Raw genomic sequence first — 26,187 nt, 5'->3', positions numbered from 1 at the left:
GGCGACTTCAACGCTCGTGTCGGCAAAGACTCAGAAACCTGGCCAGGAATCCTGGGCAAGCATGGCGTCGGCAAGTGCAACGACAATGGGCGCCTCCTGTTGGAGCTCTGCGCAGAACAGCGACTTGTCATTACAAACACCCTTTTTCAGCAGAGGGACAGCCTTAAGACCACCTGGATGCATCCCCGATCCAAACACTGGCACCTCCTGGACTACATCCTGGTGCGAAAAAGTGACAAACAAGATGTGCTCCACACCAGGGTCATGCCTAGCGCGGAATGCCACACTGACCACCGGCTGGTTCGCTGCAAGCTCAACCTTCACTTCAAGCCAAAGCCCAGGAACAATAAAGCCCCCAGAAAGAGGTTCAATGTTGGAAACCTGCAGTCAGACGAAGCGAGAGGAAACTTCCAGGCAAACCTCAAAGCAAAGCTCGACGTTGCAACCCGCCTCACGGACCCGTCCCCTGAAACCCTCTGGGATCAGTTGAAGACTACCATACTGCAATCCACTGAAGAGGTACTGGGCTTCTCCTCCAGGAAAAACAAGGACTGGTTTGACGAAAACAGCCAGGAAATCCAGGAGCTGCTGGCAAAGAAGCGAGCTGCCCACCAGGCTCACCTTACAAAGCCGTCCTGTCCAGAGAAGAAACAAGCCTTCCGTCACGCATGCAGCCATCTTCAGCGCAAACTCCGGGAGATCCAAAATGAGTGGTGGACTAGCCTCGCCAAACGAACCCAGCTCAGCGCGGACATTGGCGACTTCAGGGGTTTCTACGAGGCTCTAAAGGCTGTGTACGGCCCCTCACCCCAAGTCCAAAGCCCGCTGCGCAGCTCAGACGGCAAAGTCCTCCTCAGCGACAAGATCTCCATCCTCAACCGATGGTCAGAACACTTCCAATCTCTTTTCAGTGCCAACCGCTCAGTCCAAGATTCCGCTCTGCTCCAGCTCCCTCAACAGCCCCTAAGGCTAGAGCTGGATGAGGTTCCCACCCTGGATGAGACATATAAGGCAATCGAACAACTGAAAAGTGGCAAAGCAGCAGGTATGGATGGAATCCCCCCAGAAGTCTGGAAGGCTGGCGGCAAAACTCTGCATGCCAAACTGCTTGAGTTTTTCAAGCTTTGTTGGGACCAAGGTAAACTGCCTCAGGATCTTCGTGATGCCACCATCATCACCCTGTACAAAAACAAAGGCGAGAAATCAGACTGCTCAAACTACAGGGGAATCACGTTGCTCTCCATTGCAGGCAAAATCTTCGCTAGGATTCTACTAAATAGAATAATACCTAGTGTCGCCGAGAATATTCTCCCAGAATCACAGTGCAGCTTTCGCGCAAACAGAGGAACCACTGACATGGTCTTTGCCCTCAGACAGCTCCAAGAAAAGTGCAGAGAACAAAACAAAGGACTCTACATCACCTTTGTTGACCTCACCAAAGCCTTCGACACCGTGAGCAGGAAAGGGCTTTGGCAAATACTAGAGCGCATCGGATGTCCCCCAAAGTTCCTCAACATGATTATCCAACTGCACTTATTAGCCCTACAACACAGTAAAAGGCCAATACGGCCCTACGAGTGTCTGTGCCGCCGAATTTACACCCCATTAACCTACACCGCAGCAAGTTTTTGAAGGGTGGGATAAACCAGAGACCCCGGAGAAAACCCATGTAGACCCGGGGAGAATGTACAAACTCCTTTTAGACAGCGCAGGATTCAAACCCAGGTCCAGTCCTGACCGCTGGCACTGTAAAGACATTGTGCTAATCACTGCACCAATCATGCCACCTGTTTCATGGCAACATGTAAACAATTCCAAATGCACAAGATTCATAATTACTGGTAGAGTTTCATGAATCACATTCTTATTTAACTACATCCTCTACTCCAACAATATTCCCCATTTACTCCCTAGTAAGTTGGGCTTCTCATATGTGGCTATTAATATATTTTTTTTAGACATACGGCAATGCAAATAGGTCTTTCCAGCCCATGAGGCCATGCTCTCTCCTTCCCCCACCATACATCAATTAAGGTACAACTCCCATACATTTCGAAGGGTGGGAAGAAACCAGAGCACCTAAAGGAAATCCACACACACACACACACACACAAGAATGTACACTTTACAGAACCACCAGATTTGAACCCTGGTTTGCTGACATTGTAAGTGTTGCTACATTATCCATTCCTTTTTACCAGATCACACTCAGAAATTACTTAGGACTATTGATGTCAATTGACATGATAATATCTCCACCATCTCTCACATCCACTCATTCTTCCTAATCATTACATACAAATGGCAATGCTATTTCTGTCCCATTGTCCAGACTGCAACTCTTGTAGTAAACTCCAAATTATCCTCACGTGTGATCCACTAGTTTCTGCTCATGAATGAAACACAATTTTGTGATCCTCCAAGACATCACCAGTAGTAAAACAGCACTCACTCTATCAATCCTCTCATGGCTTTGACAAAGAATATTGGTAGGGAGTTACTCATGCTAGGAACTGGTCTATAAAATATTGATTAGACTGCAGCTGGCATACTCTGCAGTTGTGGTGACTGGACAAAATGCAGAGGAGAGTCTGCTCAGATTAAGGATATGTCAAAAGGAGAGACTAGAGGCCAGGAATGTTTCCTTGGAGTGAAAGCCAAAGATGTGATCGGAGGTCTGCAAAGGGGAGGAATAAATGCTCAGAGCAAGCTACTTATCAATACTTAACTGGAAACGAGTACAAAATTGTAGATCTTTAGAGATTTGATGTATGGTAGTGGTGGCATTTTCACTCAACATCTCCATAAAAATAATGGCATATGAGACAGCCCTATATTTTCTATGACTGACATACCATCATTACATTTTCCTTTTGAAAAGCAAAAGGATGCATTTCCTTGCATTTTCCCATTATTCTTTTCTCATGTCCTTTTTTGTGCTTCTCTCAGTTTGCTTTTTTTTAATGTAATCTTATTTTAATTTTCTTAACTGGAAAACCCAGTTTTCATTAATGACAATCTTTTCCATGAATACTACTGGTCTATAGTAAAATCTTAATAATGTATCCAGAATGGAACCTTGCAACTGGTGTACAATTGGCAAGCTCTGTATCAAGTTACAGGACACAAACTTGAAATAAGAGTGTTTATTTTTTAAAAAATTTTTTTTAATACACACAAGCATTCATACACATTTACATACAGTATGCAGATGTGAAATTGCTATTAATGACATTTTAAACATAAAAATATCATAAACCTAAATTTAAATGCCTCCTGTGGACTGAGAATGGTGCCTTCATCCCCAATATTGCTATCACCATGTGTCCAAAGAAAACTGAACTCATGAAAATTACATCAAGTCCTCCCTCAACAAATGGAACAAATCATCAGGCTACTCTTTATAGGACTGGGCAATGGTTAATTGCCCAACTTCAATCAATCATTACACAAAATACTTAAACAAGGTATCTTAAAGCACCAAAGTACTAAAGAAATTTAGAATTTTTTTTTATGGGCAATGGATCGGTTTTTTGTAATGTTGGTAAAATGCAAACAAATTAAACTTGTTACCACAAAATTGAGTAAATGCTGCAAAGTTGGTAGGGAACCAGTTGGGGGCACGTAGCAGCTGATACCTGAATGAACTTTTACACCATAATGCCACATAGAAGACTACGGAGTGGAAAAACGTGCTGGAAGGACCCAGTGGATCAAGCAGCCTCTGAGGAGGCAAAGAGATGGTCAACTTTTCAGGTGGCGGGTCTACATCGAGACTGTAGAAATTGGTCTCCCCTGCTGAAGTTATGAGTGTGGCACATTGAGACCTAAAATGGCGACTTAAATGAAGCCAGTTTACAGCTTCATACTTAGTGGATGACCAATTTTATAAAAACTGTTAGATAATTGAAGCAACAATCAAAACATACTTTCATCTTGATCATGTAGGCAAGCAGAAAGATCTCTCAAATGATCCAATTATCAATACAATAAAAGTATTCACATTTAGTGCAAGCTTGAGGAAAATGATACTATTCATTTCCACAAAAAGCAATGATCACTGTACGCTAAAAGCAGCTACTATTGAGTTTTAATAAGAAACATGTTGCCTATCAGTTCATTAAACAAACAAATACATCACAGTACCTTCACATTAGATTTATTTTCAAACAAATGGAGAATATTGGGGTTTCACTGGTAGCCATAAAAATAATACATTTCTTGTTCAGAAAGCAACTTGGAGTAAATGAGAAGGGGCGGCATAGTTGATGTAGCAGTTAGTGCAATGCTTTGACAGTGCCAGCTATCGGCACTGGATCCGGGTTAGAATCGCATGCTACCTGTAATATGTTTGTACATTCTCCCAGTTTCTGCATGGGTTTTCTCCAAGGGTTCTGGTTTCCTCTCACCCTTCAGGGTATAGGCTAATGGGGTATAAATTGAACAGCACGGATTCATAGGGCTGAATTGGCCTGTGAATGTGGTGTATGTCTAAATTTTAAATTTAAAGCAGATTCATTTGTCAGCATTTCTTTTCACTGCAAGAGAAAAACAGGGGTTGTTGCATTGTTCCCCACCTGGCTCATTTTGCAAAATTGTGTAAACTTTAGGTTTTGTCAATTGACAATTTTTAATTTTTCGACATACAGCACGGTTATAGGCCATTTCAGCCCATGAGTCCGTGCTGCCTGATTTACACCCCAGTACATTTTGAACAGTGGGAGGAAACTGGAGCCCCTGGTGGAAACACAGAGAATCTACAAACTCCTTACAGACAGCACAGGATTCAAACCCCAGTCCGGTCCCGATCGCTGGCTTGTTAAAGCAATTATTTATCATTTCACAAAATACACTGTTGTCACTACAGCATGTGATCAATAGAGTACATAGCTTTATAATAATTTAGCCCAACAAAAACTTAAGGTTGCTGAGAACATTATTTCCTTGGTTACTGAATAGCTAGCTATAATTTTACAAGTACATTATGAATTAAAAAATGAATTTTCCATTAAATTAGGACATTAAAATAGGCATCTTATTTACATATAGTTAAGAACTACTTTTCAATGGAGTAAAGCAATGCATTATCATAAATGATACACTTGTTTCAAGTCAAACAAAGGCAAGAATATTACAAAATCCTCCCCATCGTGAAGATTAGAGTGAAAAAAATCCATCTTTGAAATATGATGGTTCAGTTGTGACAAAGCTGCACTGAATTATGATCAGCAAAAATAGCAGAATAAAACGGCATGGTCTAGAAAGGAATGGAATCTCCAGTGCACAAGCATGACTTGTTGGATTTCTTAAACAAGAAAGTTTGCAGACACTGCAATTGTATTAAGGGGAAAAAAAAATCAGCAGGAAACAGCATTTATCGGAAGGAAAATTTAACAAATGCTTCAGGCCTGAGCCCCATGATCAGAAAGCAGGCAGGAGCCTAAATGAAAAGGTGGAGGGGGGAGTTCATTACAAAGCATTTTTTTTTTAAGATAGGGGATAAAAGACCAAGGGAATTCGATCACACTGGCTCAGGCTGACCTTAAATACAAGTAATTTTTATACTGCATCATGCACAATTCGAATTCATACCCAGTTTGTTCGGAATGCCTTTTCATTGATTCACTTTCACTAAAATCAGACTTAAATTAGATTCAAATGTGGATGAAAAGAAATCAGGAAAGAAAGGCAACATTCAAGCACGTCAAGTAGATTTTTCTGACCATTGCTCAAATGAAAATGTGCTTCCGCATATACAGTGGGATTGATAATAAATTACCTTGAACTACAGCCAGCAAGTTGCATCAAACTTTCTACTCATCTTTTCAGTAAATTACAGAAAACCTCAGTCTCAATAGCAAGTGCTGAAATGTAAAAAGTGTAGAAAAATTACAAACCAATAGTTTTATGGTTCTCCTTTATCCCAGAACCATGCATGACTATTTAAGCACAAAGCCACCATATCATTGTGAGGTAATAGCCAGAGAGCAACAGCTCTTTACCCAAAGTCTGTGCTGAACATCAACCACCCATTTATCCTACCCCGAGCCCATTTTTTTAGTCTCCTTCCATTCTTATCAACTCAGAGATTCTACCATTTTCCTGCACATTAGTGGGAAATTACCTTCAACACTGTACAAATCTTGTATGTGGAAGGAAACCCTGGGAGAACATGCAAATTCCACACCGACCGCACCAAGGGTCAGCATTAAACCTGATCTCTGGTGCTGCGCCACTGTGCCTGGCAGTTTGTGAAAATGTGAATGCCTCACTCATCAATTCCAGAATTTAAAAGACCACAAAACATGGGAGCAGAAACAGGCCATTTAGCCCAAAGAGTCTGCCCGGCCATTCAATCATAAACCAATTAATTTTCCCCACAGCCCCACTCCCTGGCCTTCACTCCATAATCTGATATCCTGGCTAATCAAGTACATATCAATTTCTGTGTTAAATACACCCAAGGGCAGATCCTGTATGCCTAAACTTGCACTATGTTTAGTTAATACTGGGGCTGTAGTTGCTAGATATAATTTTATTATTCAGCGGTCTCCAGCAGAGTCAACTGGTACTTGAATTCATGTAAGCAAATGAAATGAGATGAAGCAGAAGTTGAGGTCCATTATTACTAGATTTCTGGCACCATTTTTTTTAAACAAAGTGTTTTTTCCACCATCTCAAAGGAATAACACAGCACGATTAAATTTTCAAATTTAATTTTTGACACTTTAACAAATAACCCTACTTCAGAACTGAAAACAAAACACACAATTGTCTGTAGCCATGAATTACTTTTAATCAAGTATAGTTACATGTTCCTACCAGTAATCTTTTCCCCCAAGCCACAAGTTATTTCCAGTTTTGAAATCAACTCAACTTTAAATATAAAAATAACTTAAGTTACTGAAAAAAAAATGCAGACATAGGAAGTCCCCTCAAGACAACATGATTATGCAGAATAACAAAGATTCACTAGGTCCACTATTTTGTCGGTGCTTTTCACTGTACATTTCACAGGGTACTCAAGCTTGTGCATCACTGTGAGGCTTCGGGTCAAACCACCTCTGAGCTTTGAGAGTAATTCTTGTCCAATCTATGTTGCCTTTACCTTAGGCTGATAGGTTAACATGCCAGCAATTTCAAAAGTTGAGCTATCCCTCAAATTATAAAGGGAAAATTTCAAAATCATCTTTCAAATGTCCAAGTATTAGTCTTTATAGTTATCCTTCAGGTTGCAATATTTTGATCAGGCTGCTTTCTTTGAACAGCTGCGAGGGAGATCATGAAGATTGAGTTTTGACCTACAAAAAAAAAACAGAACACTTAAAATGCACAAAACTGGTTTTTGGATACTAAAGGCCCAACTATAGACAGAGTAGGCAGTGCGGCTTTTAAAAAAAATTTGAACTAACGACCACTTCTTCACTTCAAAATAGTATTATTTCAAAATTTCATCTATATTCCAATTATTCTCTCCACCATTAAATTTCATTCTTCCAAAGTGTTGCAGTTGGATTCATTATTGAGCTATTGGACCTGAATATAATTCTATAAGGCCACAAGACATAGGAGCAAAAATAGGCTATTCAGCCTTTCAAGCCTGCCCCACCATTTAATCATTAGCTGATCCATTTTTCCCACCCACTCTCACGACTTGGCTTTCTTCCCATAACCTTTGATGCCCGGGCTAATCAAGAACCTATCAATCTCTGTCTTAAATACACCCAATGACCTGGCCCCCTCAACCACCTGTGGCAAAAAATTCCAGATTAACCACCCTCTGGCTAAAGAAACTCCTCCGCATCTCTGTTCTAAGCAGGGATGCCCTTCAATCCTGAAGTTGTGCCCTTTTGTGTTAGACTCTCCCACCATGGGAAAAATCATTCTTCATCTACTCTATCCTTACCTTTCAACATTTGAAATGTTTCAATGAGATTCCTCCTTATTCACCTAAATTCTAACAAGTATAGGCCAAGAGCTATGAAACACTCATTGTCAATCTCCTCTGAACCCTCTCCAATGACAGCACATCCTTTCTTAAATGAGCCCAAAACTGCTCACAAAACTTCAAGTCAGGCCTTGTAAAGCCTCAACATTATATCCCTGTTCTTGTATTCTATTCCTCTTGAAATGAATGCCACTGACATGCAAGTTTCTTTGGCTTGGCTTCGCGGACGAAGATTTATGGAGGGGGTAAAAAGTCCACGTCAGCTGCAGGCTCGTTTGTGGCTGACCAGTCCGATGCGGGACAGGCAGACACGATTGCAGCGGTTGCAAGGGAAAATTGGTTGGTTGGGGTTGGGTGTTGGGTTTTTCCTCCTTTGCCTTTTGTCAGTGAGGTGGGCTCTGCGGTCTTCTTCAAAGGAGGCTGCTGCCCGCCAAACTGTGAGGCGCCAAGATGCACGGTTTGAGGCGTTATCAGCCCACTGGCGGTGGTCAATGTGGCAGGCACCAAGAGATTTCTTTAGGCAGTCCTTGTACCTTTTCTTTGGTGCACCTCTGTCACGGTGGCCAGTGGAGAGCTCGCCATATAATACGATCTTGGGAAGGCGATGGTCCTCCATTCTGGAGACGTGACCCATCCAGCGCAGCTGGATCTTCAGCAGCGTGGACTCGATGCTGTCGACCTCTGCCATCTCGAGTACCTCGACGTTAGGGGTGTGAGCGCTCCAATGGATGTTGAGGATGGAGCGGAGACAACGCTGGTGGAAGCGTTCTAGGAGCCGTAGGTGGTGCCGGTAGAGGACCCATGATTCGGAGCCGAACAGGAGTGTGGGTATGACAACGGCTCTGTATACGCTTATCTTTGTGAGGTTTTTCAGTTGGTTGTTTTTCCAGACTCTTTTGTGTAGTCTTCCAAAGGCGCTATTTGCCTTGGCGAGTCTGTTGTCTATCTCATTGTCGATCCTTGCATCTGATGAAATGGTGCAGCCGAGATAGGTAAACTGGTTGACCGTTTTGAGTTTTGTGTGCCCGATGGAGATGTGGGCCCGATGGAGATGTGGGGGGGCTGGTAGTCATGGTGGGGAGCTGGCTGATGGAGGACCTCAGTTTTCTTCAGGCTGACTTCCAGGCCAAACATTTTGGCAGTTTCCGCAAAGCAGGACGTCAAGCGCTGAAGAGCTGGCTCTGAATGGGCAACTAAAGCGGCATCATCTGCAAAGAGTAGTTCACGGACAAGTTTCTCTTGTGTCTTGGTGTGAGCTTGCAGGCGCCTCAGATTGAAGAGACTGCCATCCGTGTGGTACCGGATGTAAACAGCGTCTTCATTGTTGGGGTCTTTCATGGCTTGGTTCAGCATCATGCTGAAGAAGATTGAAAAGAGGGTTGGTGCGAGAACACAGCCTTGCTTCACGCCATTGTTAATGGAGAAGGGTTCAGAGAGCTCATTGCTGTATCTGACCCGACCTTGTTGGTTTTCGTGCAGTTGGATAATCATGTTGAGGAACTTTGGGGGACATCCGATGCGCTCTAGTATTTGCCAAAGCCCTTTCCTGCTCACGGTGTCGAAGGCTTTGGTGAGGTCAACAAAGGTGATGTAGAGTCCTTTGTTTTGTTCTCTACACTTTTCTTGGAGCTGTCTGAGGGCAAAGACCATGTCAGTGGTTCCTCTGTTAGCGCGAAAGCCGCACTGTGATTCTGGGAGAATATTCTCAGCGACACTAGGTATTATTCTATTTAGTAGAATCCTAGCGAAGATTTTGCCTGCAATGGAGAGCAACGTGATTCCCCTGTAGTTTGAGCAGTCTGATTTCTCGCCTTTGTTTTTGTACAGGGTGATGATGGTGGCATCACGAAGATCCTGAGGCAGTTTACCTTGGTCCCAACAAAGCTTGAAAAACTCATGCAGTTTGGCATGCAGAGTTTTGCCGCCAGCCTTCCAGACTTCTGGGGGGATTCCATCCATACCTGCTGCTTTGCCACTTTTCAGTTGTTCGATTGCCTTATATGTCTCATCCAGGGTGGGAACCTCATCCAGCTCTAGCCTTAGGGGCTGTTGAGGGAGCTGGAGCAGGGCGGAATCTTGGACTGAGCGGTTGGTACTGAAAAGAGATTGGAAGTGTTCTGACCATCGGTTGAGGATGGAGATCTTGTCGCTGAGGAGGACTTTGCCGTCTGAGCTGCGCAGCGGGCTTTGGACTTGGGGTGAGGGGCCGTACACAGCCTTTAGAGCCTCGTAGAAACCCCTGAAGTCGCCAATGTCCGCGCTGTGTTCGTTTGGCGAGGCTAGTCCACCACTCATTTTGGATCTCCCGGAGTTTGCGCTGAAGATGGCTGCATGCGCGACGGAAGGCTTGTTTCTTCTCTGGACAGGACGGCTTTGTAAGGTGAGCCTGGTGGGCAGCTCGCTTCTTTGCCAGCAGCTCCTGGATTTCCTGGCTGTTTTCGTCAAACCAGTCCTTGTTTTTCCTGGAGGAGAAGCCCAGTACCTCTTCAGTGGATTGCAGTATGGTAGTCTTCAACTGATCCCAGAGGGTTTCAGGGGACGGGTCCGTGAGGCGGGTTGCAACGTCGAGCTTTGCTTTGAGGTTTGCCTGGAAGTTTCCTCTCGCTTCGTCTGACTGCAGTTTTCCAACATTGAACCTCTTTCTGGGGGCTTTATTGTTCCTGGGCTTTGGCTTGAAGTGAAGGTTGAGCTTGCAGCGAACCAGCCGGTGGTCAGTGTGGCATTCCGCGCTAGGCATGACCCTGGTGTGGAGCACATCTTGTTTGTCACTTTCTCGCACCAGGATGTAGTCCAGGAGGTGCCAGTGTTTGGATCGGGGATGCATCCAGGTGGTCTTAAGGCTGTCCCTCTGCTGAAAAAGGGTGTTTGTAATGACAAGCCGCTGTTCTGCGCAGAGCTCCAACAGGAGGCGCCCATTGTCGTTGCACTTGCCAACGCCATGCTTGCCCAGGATTCCTGGCCAGGTTTCTGAGTCTTTGCCGACACGAGCGTTGAAGTCGCCCAGGATGACAACCTTGTCGGCTGTAGGGGTACGTTGGATGAGGTTGCGCAGGTCGGTGTAGAACTTGTTCTTTTCTGCTGGTTCCGCCTGGAGGGTTGGAGCATAGACACTGATGAGGGTGATGTGACGCTTGTTTTGAAGTGGGAGTCGCATGGACATGATTCGGTCCGAGAGGCCTGTCGGAAGGTTTTCGAGTTTGGAGGCAATGAAGCTCTTGACCATGAAGCCTACACCAGATAGGCGTCGTTCATCCGAAGGCTTGCCAGACCAGTAGAGTGTGTAGCCCGCGCCGCGTTCTTGGAAGCTGCCTACATCTGCCAGGCGGACTTCACTGAGAGCGGCTATGTCGATGTCAAGTCTGAGGAGTTCATGTGCAATGAGGGCAGACCGACGTTCAGGTCGATGGCTGTCAGTCTTATCTAGCATGGTTCTGATGTTCCAGCATGCTAGCTTGAGTTTGTGAGCATCTTTTGAGGGGGAGGACGTGGAGGGGGAGGACGTGGAGGGGGAGGACGTGGAGGGGGAGGACGTTGAGGGGGAGGACGTGGACCTGTCCTCGGGCCTGCGCAAAGGAGCTTTTAGGTGGAGTGCAGTGCGCGCAGTACTGGCCCCACCCTTTACACCCATGGTTCGTGTGCCGTGGCCAAGCAAGCTGGGACGTGGCAGCGAGGTCCTTGGGTCGTAGGTTTTATATCGGAGTGGCCTTCTCCTATGCAGGTTTCTTACCCGGGCTGGAGGGGCCTGCCTCCCCTCCTAGGTCGGTCCATACTGCCCGGACCGGGGCCTCCGTCTGCCTCACTCGACCGAGGCCGGGGCCGCCGTCTCCCCCTTGCTCCTGCCCGTATCGGGGCCGCCGCCGTCTACCCTTCGCCCGGACCGGGGCCGGGGCCGCTGCTGCTCTCCCTGTGCCCGGACTGGGGCCGCCGTCTCCCCCTTGCTCCTGCCCGGATTGGGGCCGCCGCCGTCTACCCTTCGCCCGGACCGGGGCCGGGGCCGCTGCTGCTCTCCCTGTGCCCGGACTGGGGCCGCCGCCTCCCACTCCCTGTCCGGACCGGGGCCTCCGTCTGCCTCACTCGACCGAGGCCGGGGCCGCCGTCTCCCCCTTGCTCCTGCCCGTATCGGGGCCGCCGCCGTCTACCCTTCGCCCGGACCGGGGCCGGGGCCGCCGCTGCTCTCCCTGTGCCCGGACTGGGGCCGCCGCCAAGTCCCTTTACATCTGGGTATTTTCAATTTTCTCCCCATTTAAAATAGTCATCTTGTTTTTTTTCTACCCAACTGCACGACCGTTCACTTTCCAACATTGTATTTCATTTGCCACTTCTCTGCCCATTCTCCTAAACTGTCCAAATCCTTCTACAGCCTCCATTTCCTCAACACTACCTGCTCCTCCACTTACCTTTGTGTCATCTGCAAACTTGGCACAAAACCATTCATTCCATAATCCAAATAATTGATATACAACATAAAAAGAAACAACCCCAACACCGATCTCTGTGGAACACTGCTAGCAAAATATGATCCCTGTGTGACACCTTGTTAAAGGCTCTAAAAATCCAAATACACACATTCATGACATCTCCTTCATCTAGCTTGTTTGTCACTTGTTCAAAAAATTTCAATAAGTTTGCCATACAAGATTTTCCATGAACAAAACCATCCTGCCTTTGGCCCATCTTGCCTCCAAGTACTTTGTGACCACATCCTTGACAATCAACTCTAATATTGTCCTAACCACTGACATTAGGATAACTGATCTATAATTTCCTTCCTGCTGCCTCCCTCCCTTCTTGAGGCCATTTCAGGTGAACCCTCTGCCTTGAGGCCGATGACAGGAGTGGATTTAAAACTGCTAAATCACCTTTCAGGTGGCAGCCCTAAAAGGCTGCTGCAGTGTTACCTCCTCCACCTAAAAGGGCCTATTCATATCCAGAGGAGCCTCATAGCACCCTCCGGATCTAATAGAGGCAGGACGACTGGTGCTGCAGCACCACCCGTCATAAATATGCTGCATAGCAATGGCCGTCTTCCCTACCCATAATCCCCCATGCAGGTGAAACCACTGTGTTTCCCACAACAGTTCCACCTGCGTGGGGGTGGGGGGGGGGGGAGGGTGGAATTATGGATAGGGAAGACCTCCATTGCTGTGCTGTGTTTTGAGCTGCAGAAAGCAGCCCCCAAAGACCGAAGCACCCAGTGAGATGCAGGAGCAGCTAGCCAGACTGTCACAGCCCACACCGGCTGCCCGTCCCTGCCCCGTTGGCCCCTGCCAATCATCCCTCCACAGTGGGGCAGGGGCTGTCATCAGTCCACCCCTAAGCAGCTGCTTACAGCGGCTGCACATTCAGGTGGAGTGCTGCGCTCCGCCGATTATCCCTCCCCGAGGGTTGGCGTTGGCACCTTGGAGGTGCTCTAGAGTAGTCAGGTGAGTGAGTATGGAGCCGCAAGGGGGTATTTTCTGCGGCTTTACATGGGGGTGTTCAGGCCACCTGAAAGGGCCTTTGAATAGTGGAATGATATATGCGATTTCCCAGTCCTCTGGGACCCTTCCCAAATCTATTGATTCCTGAAAGATCATTACCAATGACTCCACAATCTCTATTTCATTAAGAACCAAAGGGGGGCAATCCATCTGGTCTGAGAGACTTATTCACCCTTAGACCATTCAGCTATCTTCCTTGAAACAGCAATTGCATTCATTTCCCTTCCATTGATACACTTTGACAGCTGGCATAGTGCTAATGGGGGGGGGGGTGTTCTCTTCCTCGGACTATAAAGGGTTCCAGGCAATGCTAATAGCAAATCTTTAATTATGGCAGACTAAAGGCAATTTCATGTAATATTACATTTGTTCTATTACATGACAAAAAAAATCTGATCTGATGAAGGCATTTGGCAAGATGATAAATCAAAAATATTTGGAAATAAAAGCTCATCAAGTTGAAAGTAAACAGTGAACAGAAAATTAGCTGTCTAACAGGAAATGGACAAAAAAGATCTTGTACTGGTTGTCATGGTGTACTAGTGATCAGTGCCAAGGTTCATAGTTTAACAAAGGCTTGCAGATTACTTGAAAGCACCAGAAAGTTGATTTGCTCAATCATCTTGGAACAAGTTACAGCACAAGGGCATTATGAGAACAGCACAAATGGACTGAATGATGTTCTACATCAAAGCTTCAACATTAAAGTAAAATACAAGAGACATCAAATTACCTATTGTGGATCATGTGGCTCTTTACCAGATGTCCTGCTGCCAAAGCTGCCATAAGAGAGAGCTCACCCGCCATCACTGTCCCACAAATAATCTCTGCCAGTTGTCGTGCATTTTCACCAGGTGACTCCTTACATGCACCCTGAACACCAAGCATCTAAAATGAGAAAAAAGGCATTTATATTAAGTACAAACCATGATGTAATCAATGATAGCATCCGTTCAGAGATAGCAAACCAAAACTGCTCATCTGCTTGAGTACATGCAAGTTCCCATGTTACCTCTCCAATCACTGTTTGATATTCCTACTTTTTGAATATTTTGAGAATTTTCAATCAACATGCAGTCAAGACAAAGAAATAATCAAAAAGAAAAATAACAATATGAATAATATTAACAAAATAATACAAATTATCGATCTGATTGTCGATATTAAAGTAAGTGAGAGAAAGGAGAGTCAACTTGTGATTCAATTATTAGAAAGAAAGAAAAATTCCAATAATACTACAAAAATGTTGAACCAAAGGGAGAAAAAAGAACAAGAGGAACCTTCCCACCCACCACCTCCCTCCTCCCAGGAACAAGAAAGAAAAAAAGAAAAGAGAAAGCATTAAAAGAAGATTGGCTTCACCTAGGATAAACCACACTCCCATCAAGGGACAAATAACCTGACTTATCTAGGGTCCTCGGCACTGTGAGCATCGGGGGAAGAGACAGAAAGGGGGATCGTTAAAGATTTACCCTGATGTACCATAGGTATGAATTCCATATTCTTGAAAATGTTTCCAAGCAACTGCTATGCATTTCCTACCCATTGCTAAAGCGAGCTTAACAAATTTTAATTGATATTTCAACAGCCTCATGTTAGATCTTGCGTCTTCTAAATTCCCCAATAAAAATAATTCAAGTGCCTGAGGGTATTAAATTCCTGCAATTTTTTTTTCCAGATTACCCAAGTCTTCCCAGAAAGGCCTCACTTAAGGGCACAACCAGATTGAATGTACCTATTTCTTGACCACATTCAAAACATTGGTCTGATATTTCCAAGTTAAATTTATGTAACTTTTGTGAAGGTATAGCTGATGCAAGAAGTTACATTGCACCAGCCGATACCTTAATTAATCATGTTAATCATGATGTGTCACCACAATGAATCAATTTCTATACCCAAATCGGATTCTCACCTCTGTCTCGATTTATCAAGCCCTTGTTTAGGGGTTCCCACCTGAAGTAAGGAATATGTTATGTTTGGGGGGCCCCTGTAGTAATAAACAGCATCCACAGACTGATAACAGGTTGATTCATTACTTTACTAAACTACATTGTAAAATGGGGTACTACAAACATGCATATATCAGTTCCGCACGTCATCACGCACATGTGATGGTGTCATATCCAAGACTCTTCTCCCTCCCCCACCAAACATACATTGTCCTTGAATCGTTCTGGTGGGTGTGTGTTTCGTTTGGATCTTTGGAGTGAAGTGGCATCGGTCGGAAATGCTTGTTGTTGTAAAGGAACTCGAGGCATGACCTGTTCCGGTTCATCGGTTAGGGTATAACTGGGTGGTGGAGAAGAGGATCTTGACAGTCTTTTTGGAGTTGGCATGTGAAAACCAGAGACCAGGCAAGCAGCCCTCTGGATTTATGTGCCCCTCTTGATGGTATTTCTTCAGTTGGTGGTTTCACACCTCTCCATGTATGTCGGCACGCGGTGGAGATGCTTCTACTGGTAGTCAAGTAGGTCTCTCACTTTGTACAACTTCGTCCCCGGTTTCGGGAGTAATGGCATTTTCCACTGGTCTTAGTTGGTCACTAGGATGTGATAAGAGTATGGGCTGAGTTTATTCAGACTACTCCCCATACCCATGGAGCTCGGTGACGTAGTAATCCTGCATCAAAACTGGTTTGCTCATTTCTATTGATCTTGGATCTTCATTAGTGGAAGTTGATTGTGGCGATCTGAGGCTGATGTTTCAACATATTGCCAACAGTCTGGTCCTTAAATTTCTTCTGAACATCAGTTCTGTGGGTATTCTTTTGGTGGTTGAGTGTGGTATATTTTGGTAACTCAGCACGAAATTGGCAATTTTTAACGGGACGATGATGAGTGTGAATTTCGTCTCATCTTCATGGGTTTCTTGAAAGTTTGTATGAAACGTTCTGCTTCTCCGTTTGTTCTTGGATGATATGGCGCAGAGAGCATGTGGCGAATGTTGTTATTACGCACAAAAGCTTTAAATTCTGCCGATACCAATTCCGGGCCGTCGTCAGAAACAAGTTCATTGGGTAATCCATACGATGTGAAAAGTTTTTCAATGGCCTGACCCGCCATGTCTGGTATAATAGGGTTTCATTTTCATTGACATTTCTTGATCTTCTGGCCAGTCATTGTTTGTGAACTAGAAAACTTTGGACAATATCACATCTTTCAGGGTTTCCTTACTGATCCCTTTTGCTGTGATCGAAAGTTGATCCAATTAGCTTTGATTTATTTCGGTTGCTTCTGATGTCCATTGTACGATTGATTCTTTCTGCTCAGTATCTGGGAGTGGTAAGCAGGAGAGGGCATCTGCATGGTTATTCTGTAACACTGGTTTATGTTTTAAATCAAAATCGTATGCTACCAATAGCATCGCCCGCCTTTGAATTCGAGCTGCTGCAACCATCTGTATTCCTTTTTTAGATCCCAATATTAGACTCAATGGTTTGTTGTCTGTAACCAGTGTAAACTTTTGCATGTACAGGTATTGGTGAAATCTCTTTACCCGAAGATGATGGCTAGCCCTTCTCTTTTTAATTGAGCTTAGTTCCACTCACAAGCGGTTAGTGATCGGGAGGCATATGCTACGGGTTGCTCTCCTTTTTCCGTTTTCTGTGACAGTACGGCCCCCAATCCCACAGGTGACGCGTCCAATGCTAGTGTCAGTTATTTGTCAGGATTGTAATGGATTAAGACATGGTTACTGCTAGAAGTGTTTTCAATTCATCAATGGCTTGTTTGGTTTTTGCATTCCAGTACCATTTTTTTTTTAAAGCAGCTTAGGGGGGTGGGGGGTTTAAATAACAAACATGTTTGGAATGTGTTGGTGATAATGGTTGACCAAACCCAAAAATGATTGTAGTTCTGTTTTGTTGGTCGGGTAAGGAGCTTAGTACTTCTTCCGTACCTTTATTGTCCATCTATACCCCTTCCTGATTGATCTTGAAACTGACGGTGCCATGAAAACACACTTGTTGTAGATGGATGCTTGCTTGTTGCAGTCGGTTCAGAACAACATCTAGGGTAGTTAAGTGTTCTGTGTCGTCCTTGCCGGTAATGATGATGTCATCCAGGTAGCAGCCCACTCAGAGTCAGTGGAGTTGCTGATATTCTGTCTGGCATGCGAGTATATGTAAAATAATCCTAAATGTGTGTTTATGGCTACATATTTCTGGGAGTTGTAGTCCAGCTCCACCTGTTGGTATGCTTGTGATAGGTCCAGTTTCGTGAACTTTTGTTCTCCATTTAACATTTGGAATAGTTCTTCAGCTTTTGGAATGGGATCTTCTGGAATTTGCAATCCTTGATTGATGGTCACTTTATAATCACTGCAGATACGCATTTCTCCATTTGCCTTGCACATGGGCACAATTGGGGTGGCCCATTTGGGGTACTGGATTTTTTCTAATGTTCCTTCTTCAGTCTATTGAGTTCACATTAGATTTTTCTTTTATTGTGAAAGTTTGGCTCTGGGTTTGTAAAACTTGGGTTATGCTTTGGGCTTCACGTGCTAACTTGGCTCATTCTCCTTGTATTTTTCCCCAAAAAATTTTTGAATTCTTTTTTCTATCGTTTCAAAATTTGAACCAGTCTGGGGTCTGAGTTTTGCTGTGGGTGTTCATTCCATTTTTCTTTGTTCTTTTGGCTTATTAACTTTCCCACTTCTTGCCAATTCACTTGAAGGTTGCTTAACCAATTGCAACCAAGCAATGCTGGCCCCTCTGTATTTACGATATAGAGAGGCAACAGGCTAGTCTGTTCTTTGTACTTAATGTGTACTTTGTACTTTCTGAAGACTTGTATTTTCTCTCCAGTAACTGTTTTTACAACAGTGTTTGTTTTTAGCATCTTTGCTTGTGGTAGCAGGCACTCCTTCATTGTTCTCGGCATCAGGGAAACCACTGCTCCCATATTCAGTCCCATACATATTAGTTTATTTTTAATCTCAATATGGATGTAGAAATTCGGCTCCTTTTGGCCCAGTCCACAGACGTGGATGACTTGTATAATTTGTTTGCTCCATCTAGTTCCTCCTCAAGTCATTGGTATCTGCGGTTTCAGTGTCTGGGCTTTTCCCCTTTCCTTCTGCAAAATGCATTTTCCTGGAGCTTAGCTTATAATATTTCTTCAGTTTATTCATGGGGAATTTTGTTTTTGTGTGTCCTTTTTCATTACAGTTGTGGCATTTGGGTTTTTTAAAGTAGCAGCCACCTGGGCTGCGATTTGTCTTCCCACAACGAAAACATTCTGGGCAGGAAGGGTTACTGTGGGAAAAATATTGACGTTAAGATTTATTGATAGCCATCGAATCTCTCTGGCAGACGTCTGCATTGTTTGCTGCTGTTGCGGCGGCGGCGGCAGCAATGTCTTTAGCCAATTCGAGTGTCAGATTTTATGTTCCAATTAGTTTTTCTCTGGTAGCTTGGTTAGCTAAACCCATAACTAATTGGTCTCTTAAAGCACTGTTTCTGAATTGCTCAAATCCACAGTATTTAGACAGTTTACGCAATGCAGCCAGAAAAACTGGATCTGACTCCACTGGCATTTGCTTATACTGGTAAAATTTATGTCATTCTGGTGGTTGGCGGTTAAGGTGTTGTCCAATGGCTTGACATATCTGTGTACATCTTTTGGAATCAGGCATATTTGGAATTGTTAGTGATCTTAACAGTTCATACATCTTCTCTCTCTCCCCCCCCCCCCCCTCAACTGTGTTAGGAAAAGTGCCTGTTTTCTATTTAACGGTGGATTCTCAGTTATAACATGTTGATCAAAACGTTCAAATACCCTTCCCAGGCGTGTTTTTACTAGTCGTAATAAGACTCTTCTGTCCTTGGAGTTGATAAATGGTTATGAGAGTTCTTGACCTCCTTGTTGCCACTGTGGGCCCCCATAGTAATAAATGGTATCCACAGACTGATAGCAGGTTGATTCATTACTAAACTACATACCAAAATGGAGTACTATAAACATGCACATCAGTTCCCCACATCATCACATACACATAATGGCATCATATCCAACAGAATACATTTTTGAATAATTTTTTAATGCTCTCCTTTTGAACCAGAGTCTCTATTTCACTACACTGAGGCAAGCTTAGAGCTGGACTTAATTTGTCCTTTAAATAGGATCTTAACTGAAGATAGCAGAAAAAAAAAAGATGTATTTAAAACTCCATATTTATTCCTGATTTGCTCAAATGTCATAAATTGTCTCTGCTCATAACAATCCTCAATACACTTGACCCCTGTCTGGGGTGCCCAAGATTTTATTATCAATTGTTAATGGATATAACATATTTTGGGCCAGAGATGTTTTAGGTGAAAGATCCCACCCCTTCGCCCCCATTTGACCATTAATTTTATTCCATATTGTAATTATGCGCTTTAATAGGGAGCCTCTTCAGGGCCAGATAATTTAGAATTTAATTTATATACAAGGTTTTCATCTATCCTCTCACCAACCTTATGCAACTCCAATTTTACCCATGGAGACTTGTCTCCGTCAAAGAGAGAGTTGACAAACTTCCACTGGATTGCCCAAAAATATTTTTTGAAATCTAGGAGCATCATCCTCCCAATTCATAATTCCAAGTTAATTTATCAATAGAGACTCTGGAAGGCTCATCTTCCCACAGAAACTTCCTGATGTATTTATTAAGGTTTTGAAAGAATCTCTTAGGTATAGGAACAGGCAAACTTTGAAAAAAATATTGTACTCTTCCAACCACAGTTATTGGGAGGGTCCCCCATTTATTAAGATCATCTTCAATTTTCCGAAACAAGGCAAGATAACAACCTGCAGAATTTATACGTTGAATTATCCTCTTTAATACCTAAATATTTAATCCCATTGAGCGGCCACTTAAATTGAGAATTTCTCTCAATTTTTTCATAATTCCCACCCGTAAGAGGCACAACTTCATTCTTATCCCAGTTGACTTTATAACCGGATACAATCCCAAAATCTTCCAATTTAGACTGCAATTTTTGGAATGAGTTAACTGGTTCTGTCAGATATATCAGAACATCAACAAATAAAATGATTTTATGTTCTTCTTGATTGATCCTAAAACCCTTTATGTCTGGATCTAAATGGATGGATTCCACTAATGGTTCAACAGCCATGAGGAAAAGAGTTGGAGATAATGGACAACCTTGTCTTCTAGATCTTGATTAATACTTATCCCATACCATCAACATTGTGAAATATATAATCAATAACCTACGAGACATCTAAGAATAACAATTGTCAAATTTCCCAATGCAATGTCTGCATGGCATTTTAGAATGGAACCTTGCCTGTGGCCTAGGCGAGAGTCTATGGTTGGGGCATCACGAGCTTGGATGCGCAGGCTTCCATGGCCTAAGAAGAGTCTGATGGTAGGATGTCGGGAGCTTGGATGGGCAAGTGGCCAGGGCCTAGGCAGGAGTCTGCAGTCAGAGGGTTGGTAGCTTGGATGGGCGTAGCCAAAAGGGACTGTGTTAGAGGCATTGGGAGCTCCGGTGAGTGGGCAGGTGGGATCAAAAATAGGAAGGGGTGGGGTGACTTTTACACACAATATATGGAAATCTTCATTCAGATTTTTGGGCCAAAAATAAGGAGTTGACTTTTACATGGTGTCGATTATTATACACATTTATAAAGTGATGGCATACAGCTATTTGCTCTGCACAAATCCTCACCTGCAGACATGTTTGTTGTGGTCGCAAGTTCGTTCCTCCACCAACAGTTCCAACTTCTATGGATGGCATAGTGCAACTGATGTACAAGTCTTCATTATTAATGCCTGTTGATTCCATTAATGTAATACAATTTGAACTGCCAACATTTTGAGCTGGATCCTGCAACAGTTGGAAGGAGCATAATATACCAATATTTTCCACATGTCCAAGTTGATATCTGCAAACTGTCAATATCAAATGATATCCTAAATTAGCCCTTCATTTCCCATACCCCCACCACTCTTTACCTTAAAAATACAAATAGGTAGAACTCATGAACTTAACATCTGGAAATTATAATCAATAATGCAACATTCTAGTTCTCAAAATTAGATGATCAGTTGAATTAAGTTTTAAGAATCAAGCTAGTAACACTTAACAAGGACCCATTTTATACTGCTATGAAATATGCACACATTATACAAAATTAGAGCCTGTTTCAACCATTAGAATTTCTTCAATGGCAGTCAGTAAAAGATATTAGCAACATCTATTATAATACTAACCATAAAGCTCAAGATTTATTGGCCAAAGTTGCATGGTTTTCAAAAGCAAAGTGACAATTTTGATAGTAAATGCACCATTTACTGGGTAGCCCTTCATCCATTTCTGTCATTCTTGTACAAGGATGCCATAGTATCAGATGGGATCCAAGCACAAAGCAATGTACTCCACAAACTATTATTGGTAAGATAGCAGACAAGAGCAAAACCATTCCATTCAAATAATTACTAAATTGGTGACAGCTTCCAACTTTAAAGTAAAAGAAAATTGTTGTGTTTTTTTTTTAAATGGTAAAGATGCAAAACCATGTAGCTTTACAAATCGCTGCTGTCTTATCCTGGTCACCAAACTACAGGGAACCTCTCATCATAAATACACCTGAACACAAATAATTTGAATATGAATATTGACCCCACAAATATCCAGCAAACTTTCACTAAATGGCGTATTTTAAAGTTGTATGGAAAAAAGGTGCAATTAATAGAATAAATACAAAGATCACTGCACCCACCTGGCCACATGCAATATAAATTGCAGTGACAATATTTGCAGCATGTGCATTGTAACCACCAAGACTTCCAGCCATTGCTGAGCCCACCAAGTTTTTGTTGATATTCACTTCAATAAGAGATTGTGTTGAGGTCTTTAATATCTGAGGAAAACAGAAAAAAAAAATCATAATTATACTTGAAATTAGTGAATGATGAGTGAATAATTAGAACATATAAAAATTAACTGCACAATATCTGTACATATTAATATACCTCTTGTACAACTTTAGCTGGAATGACAGCTTCACAGACTACAGATTTTCCCCTTCCTTCAATCCAGTTTATAGCAGCAGGTTTCTTGTCAGTGCAGTAATTGCCACTAACTGCAAGTATCTGGACAGATGGAAACTTCTCTTGCAATCTGGTGAGAGCTTTCTCTGTGCCCTAAAAATTAGAGGGGAGGGGAAAAAGGAACACATTTAGTTATAGCCCAGAAAATCACAAAATTCCTTAGACACCATGTTTGAAGCAAAAACTAAAAAGATTGGAGGAACAGCACCTTATTTTCCATCTGGGCACTCTTCAGCCAGATGGCATTAACAATGACTTCACTGCCTTCCACTAAACCTGCTTGCCTTATTTTCCCCTCCCCTTCTCCTGTCTTTCCAGTTCTTCCACCCACCCAGCCATCCCTCCTCCTCCTCCTCCTCCTCATTGTTGCTGTCCCCTCCCATCATCTCTTGCCTTTGCCACCATCACCCCCCCCCACCCGTCCCCACCCCAACTCTTTTGTTTGGATGCTTGCTGGCATTTTCTCATACTTTGATGAAGGGCTCAAGCCCGCAACGTCAGTTATATATCTTAACTTTTGTTACATAAAGGACACCGACGCTGAGCTTCTCCAACATTGTATGTTTTTCAGTTATCGCCCAGAGGCAAAATACCAGAGAAACAGTAGATAAAGCAGAGATGAAAAACTCCAAAGAGAGAGAGAGAGAGAGAGAGAGAGAGAGAGAGAGAGAGAGAGAGAGAGAGAGAGAGAGAGAGAGAGAGAGAAAATTCAAGCATTTTAGCTCAAGAATTTTTTTTAGATTAGTTCTTTGACCTAAAATATTCACTGTTTTTCTTGAACTGTGGGCCATCTCTACGATTTTCATTTCCCTACATGTTTCCAAAAGCCTCATATTTTACTACGCAAAAAGTGGGTTAATGTCCAAACAAAGAATTTTTTTTCAACTTTTCCCCCATAAGATCACATACAGTACAATCTGAAATGGTAGAGACCAGACCCATGTCAGATAAATGGATTTTTGGAGAACTGGTCATTTTTTAAAAAAAACAACGCAGTAGCAACAGTAAATCACTTGCATCAAGGTTTAAACAACCACCACTAATGAGAGAAGGTTAAACATTAATATTTAATTCTCAGCAAAAACAAATGTTAGCCATAACACCGCTGCCAACCAGTTTCTGCCACTGATCCCCAGGGAGGCTTCCCGGGCCAGTGGAACACTCACTGGTGAGTCAGCAGGCTCCTGCCTCCCCGGACACCGGTGCTCCTGACTCCCAAGTCCAAATCCTCCCTCCAAGTCTACAGCATACGCACACTGGAGAGTCCAGTGAGTGTGCAGTAATAGGTCGAAGGGAAGGTTCAGCATCAGGAACTCCCTTGTGCTGAGGGAGGGAGGGAGAGAAGGGGTGAGGAAAAGAGGAGGGAGGGAACACTACTGAGCCCAAGCTTCCGCTTCTTGACGCAGGGATGAAGGGGATTCTTCTGACCACTTGCAGCTGGGAGACAGTAGCACATAGTTTGAGGGAGAGTTGGAGAGAAAAGAGTTAGGTAAAGAAGATATGGAAAGAGAGAGGGGAGGGAGTTAACTGAATGAAACAAAGACATTCATTACTCTAATTTCATGTTGAGTGAATTTTTTTTCAACCCTTTGGCTCCAGGAAATTCAGATAAATGAGGATTTCTGATCGTTTCACATATCCTTATATATGCAAAATTTAAAAAAAAAATTCAAATAAATGAGAATTTTGGAGAATCTGATTTTGGATGATTGGAGTTGTGCCGTACTACTTTATTTCTGATCTGGATATATTATGGAGGGTATTAAATGTGGTCTATCCATCTTGAGCAATGGCAGTGCAAAAGTTAAAACTGTAAAGTGATCAACTCAAGTACTGAACATGAACATTAGATGGAGTCTCACTGTCACCATACTTTCATCTTTTTAAAATCATATAGGAGGGCCATTCAACCCAGAGTTGTCCATTCCTCCCACCCACCTTCCTGTAAGTCTTTCACATGCCCATTCATGCCTTTGATTTACATGTACATTAGTAGCTTATTAACCCATCAACCAGTATAATTTTGGAATATGGAAGGAAACCAGATCATTATGGTAGAAAGAAGTGGAAGGGAGAAGAGAAAAAGCACAGCTAGAGACAGGAAAAATAAACTCCACAAAGAATATACAGAGTTCGAAATTAAGCTGATCACCGAACCAGTTAATACGTTACCATATAGCACTGAGCTGTAACTCAGAAAGCCAAGTGAAAGTTTGAGCAGACCAGAAATATAAAACTGCAAACAACTGAGGTCAATGTCAGGAGGCAGTTTGTCATTTTACCCCAAAGATATTCTTATTATTTTCTACACTTTATTCTTCATTGATATGACGTGCAGTGGGAAAGTTTGTTCAGCAGTCTAGCTAAACATCCCACACGTAGCACAGCAATGAAGACAGTACAGAAATGTGAGGTTCATTCAGGAGTGTGACAGGAAGTAACAGTCCCCAAATCTGGTAGTATGAACCCACTCTCGTGAAACTTCTTCCTGACGGAGAGCAAGGCTGGGGTAGGAGGAGTTTGCAGTAAGTATAAATTAGTTCAAGATTATCATCACCCAACTGCACATTTAAAACCTGACAAAACAGCATTTTTCTGGACCATGGAGTACAAAGAAGGTACATGATGATCACACACACAATTTAAAATAAATATAGTGCCCTCCGAAATGTTTAGATAAAGGAAGGCACTTTTCTCTTTCATTTGCACCTGTGCTCCAATTTTAAATTTGTAATCAAATAATTCACATGATTAAAGTGCACATTCCAGATTTTATTTGGTTATTTGTATATAGTTTAGTTTAACCATGTAGAAATTACAATACTTTATAGCCATAGTCTACTCATTTCAGGGCACCATAATATTTGTGACATAGTAAAGGTATGTATATTAAAGTAGTCATGTTTAGTACTTTCTTATATATTCTTTGCATGCAATGACTGCTTGAAGTCTGTGATTCATAGACCTCAAGAAGTAATCTTCTCTGGTGATGCTCTGCCAGGCCACCTCTGCAGCCACATTCAGCTCCTGCTTGTTGTGGGGGCTTATCCCCTTAAGTTTTCTCTTCAGCATATGGAAGGCATGCTCAATTGGATTTAGATCGAGTAACTGACTTGGCCATTCAAGAATTTGCCATTTTTAAAAATTTTGGAAAAATTCCTTTGTTGCTTTGGCAGTATGCTTAGGATTATTGTAGGATGAAGTGCCATCCAATGAGTTTGGAGGCACATGCTTGAACTTGTGTAGATGTTTCTCTACACCTTAGAATTAATTTTGCTACTGGCATCAGCAGTTACATCATCAATGAAGTTAAGTGTTCCAATACCTGTGGCAGCCATACATGCCCAGCCCACAACACCCACACCATGTTTCACAGATGAGGTGGTACACTTTGGATCTTGAACAGTTCCTTTACGCCTCCACATTTTGCTCTTGCCATCAAATGATGCAGGTTAATCTTGGTCTCATCTGTCCACAATACCCTTTTCCAGAATTCTAAAGGCTTTTTAAAAATATTTCTTGGCAAACTATAATTTGGCCATCCCATTTCTGCGGCTAATTAGTGGCTTGCATCTTGCCTCTGTATTTCTGTTCAAGAAGTCTTCTGCAGACAAAGTCATTGACACATTCATACCTGTCTCCTGAAGAGTGTTTCTGATCTGTAAAAAGCGTTTGGAGATTTTTCTTCATTAC

The 26,187-nt window shown here is 42.9% G+C and overlaps 1 protein-coding gene across 5 annotated transcripts in view; it reads right to left on the bottom strand.

Annotated features, from left to right (window-relative positions):
- hmgcra (3-hydroxy-3-methylglutaryl-CoA reductase a) overlaps positions 1-26,187 on the bottom strand; it is a 70,550-nt gene that overhangs the window by 4,894 nt on the left and 39,469 nt on the right. For 4 of the 5 annotated variants that reach the window (XM_069937431.1, XM_069937440.1, XM_069937450.1 and 1 more), the window contains 5 exons: positions 22,417-22,587; positions 22,164-22,304; positions 21,110-21,268; positions 14,162-14,316; positions 3,132-7,301 (listed from right to left, as the gene is read on the bottom strand). In XM_069937431.1, coding sequence (XP_069793532.1) covers positions 7,247-7,301; positions 14,162-14,316; positions 21,110-21,268; positions 22,164-22,304; positions 22,417-22,587 — 681 coding nt within the window. In that variant the 3' untranslated portion in view covers positions 3,132-7,246. Of the gene's footprint in view, positions 1-3,131; positions 7,302-14,161; positions 14,317-21,109; positions 21,269-22,163; positions 22,305-22,416; positions 22,588-26,187 lie in introns of those variants that run through there. The other variant, XM_069937460.1, reaches the window with a different exon arrangement.

This window comes from Narcine bancroftii, chromosome 1 (assembly GCF_036971445.1).
Source record: "Narcine bancroftii isolate sNarBan1 chromosome 1, sNarBan1.hap1, whole genome shotgun sequence".
NCBI classification, from domain to species: domain Eukaryota; kingdom Metazoa; phylum Chordata; class Chondrichthyes; order Torpediniformes; family Narcinidae; genus Narcine; species Narcine bancroftii.
The sequence above is the reverse complement of the archived record's forward strand: the minus strand, read 5'-3'. Positions and strand labels throughout refer to the sequence as shown.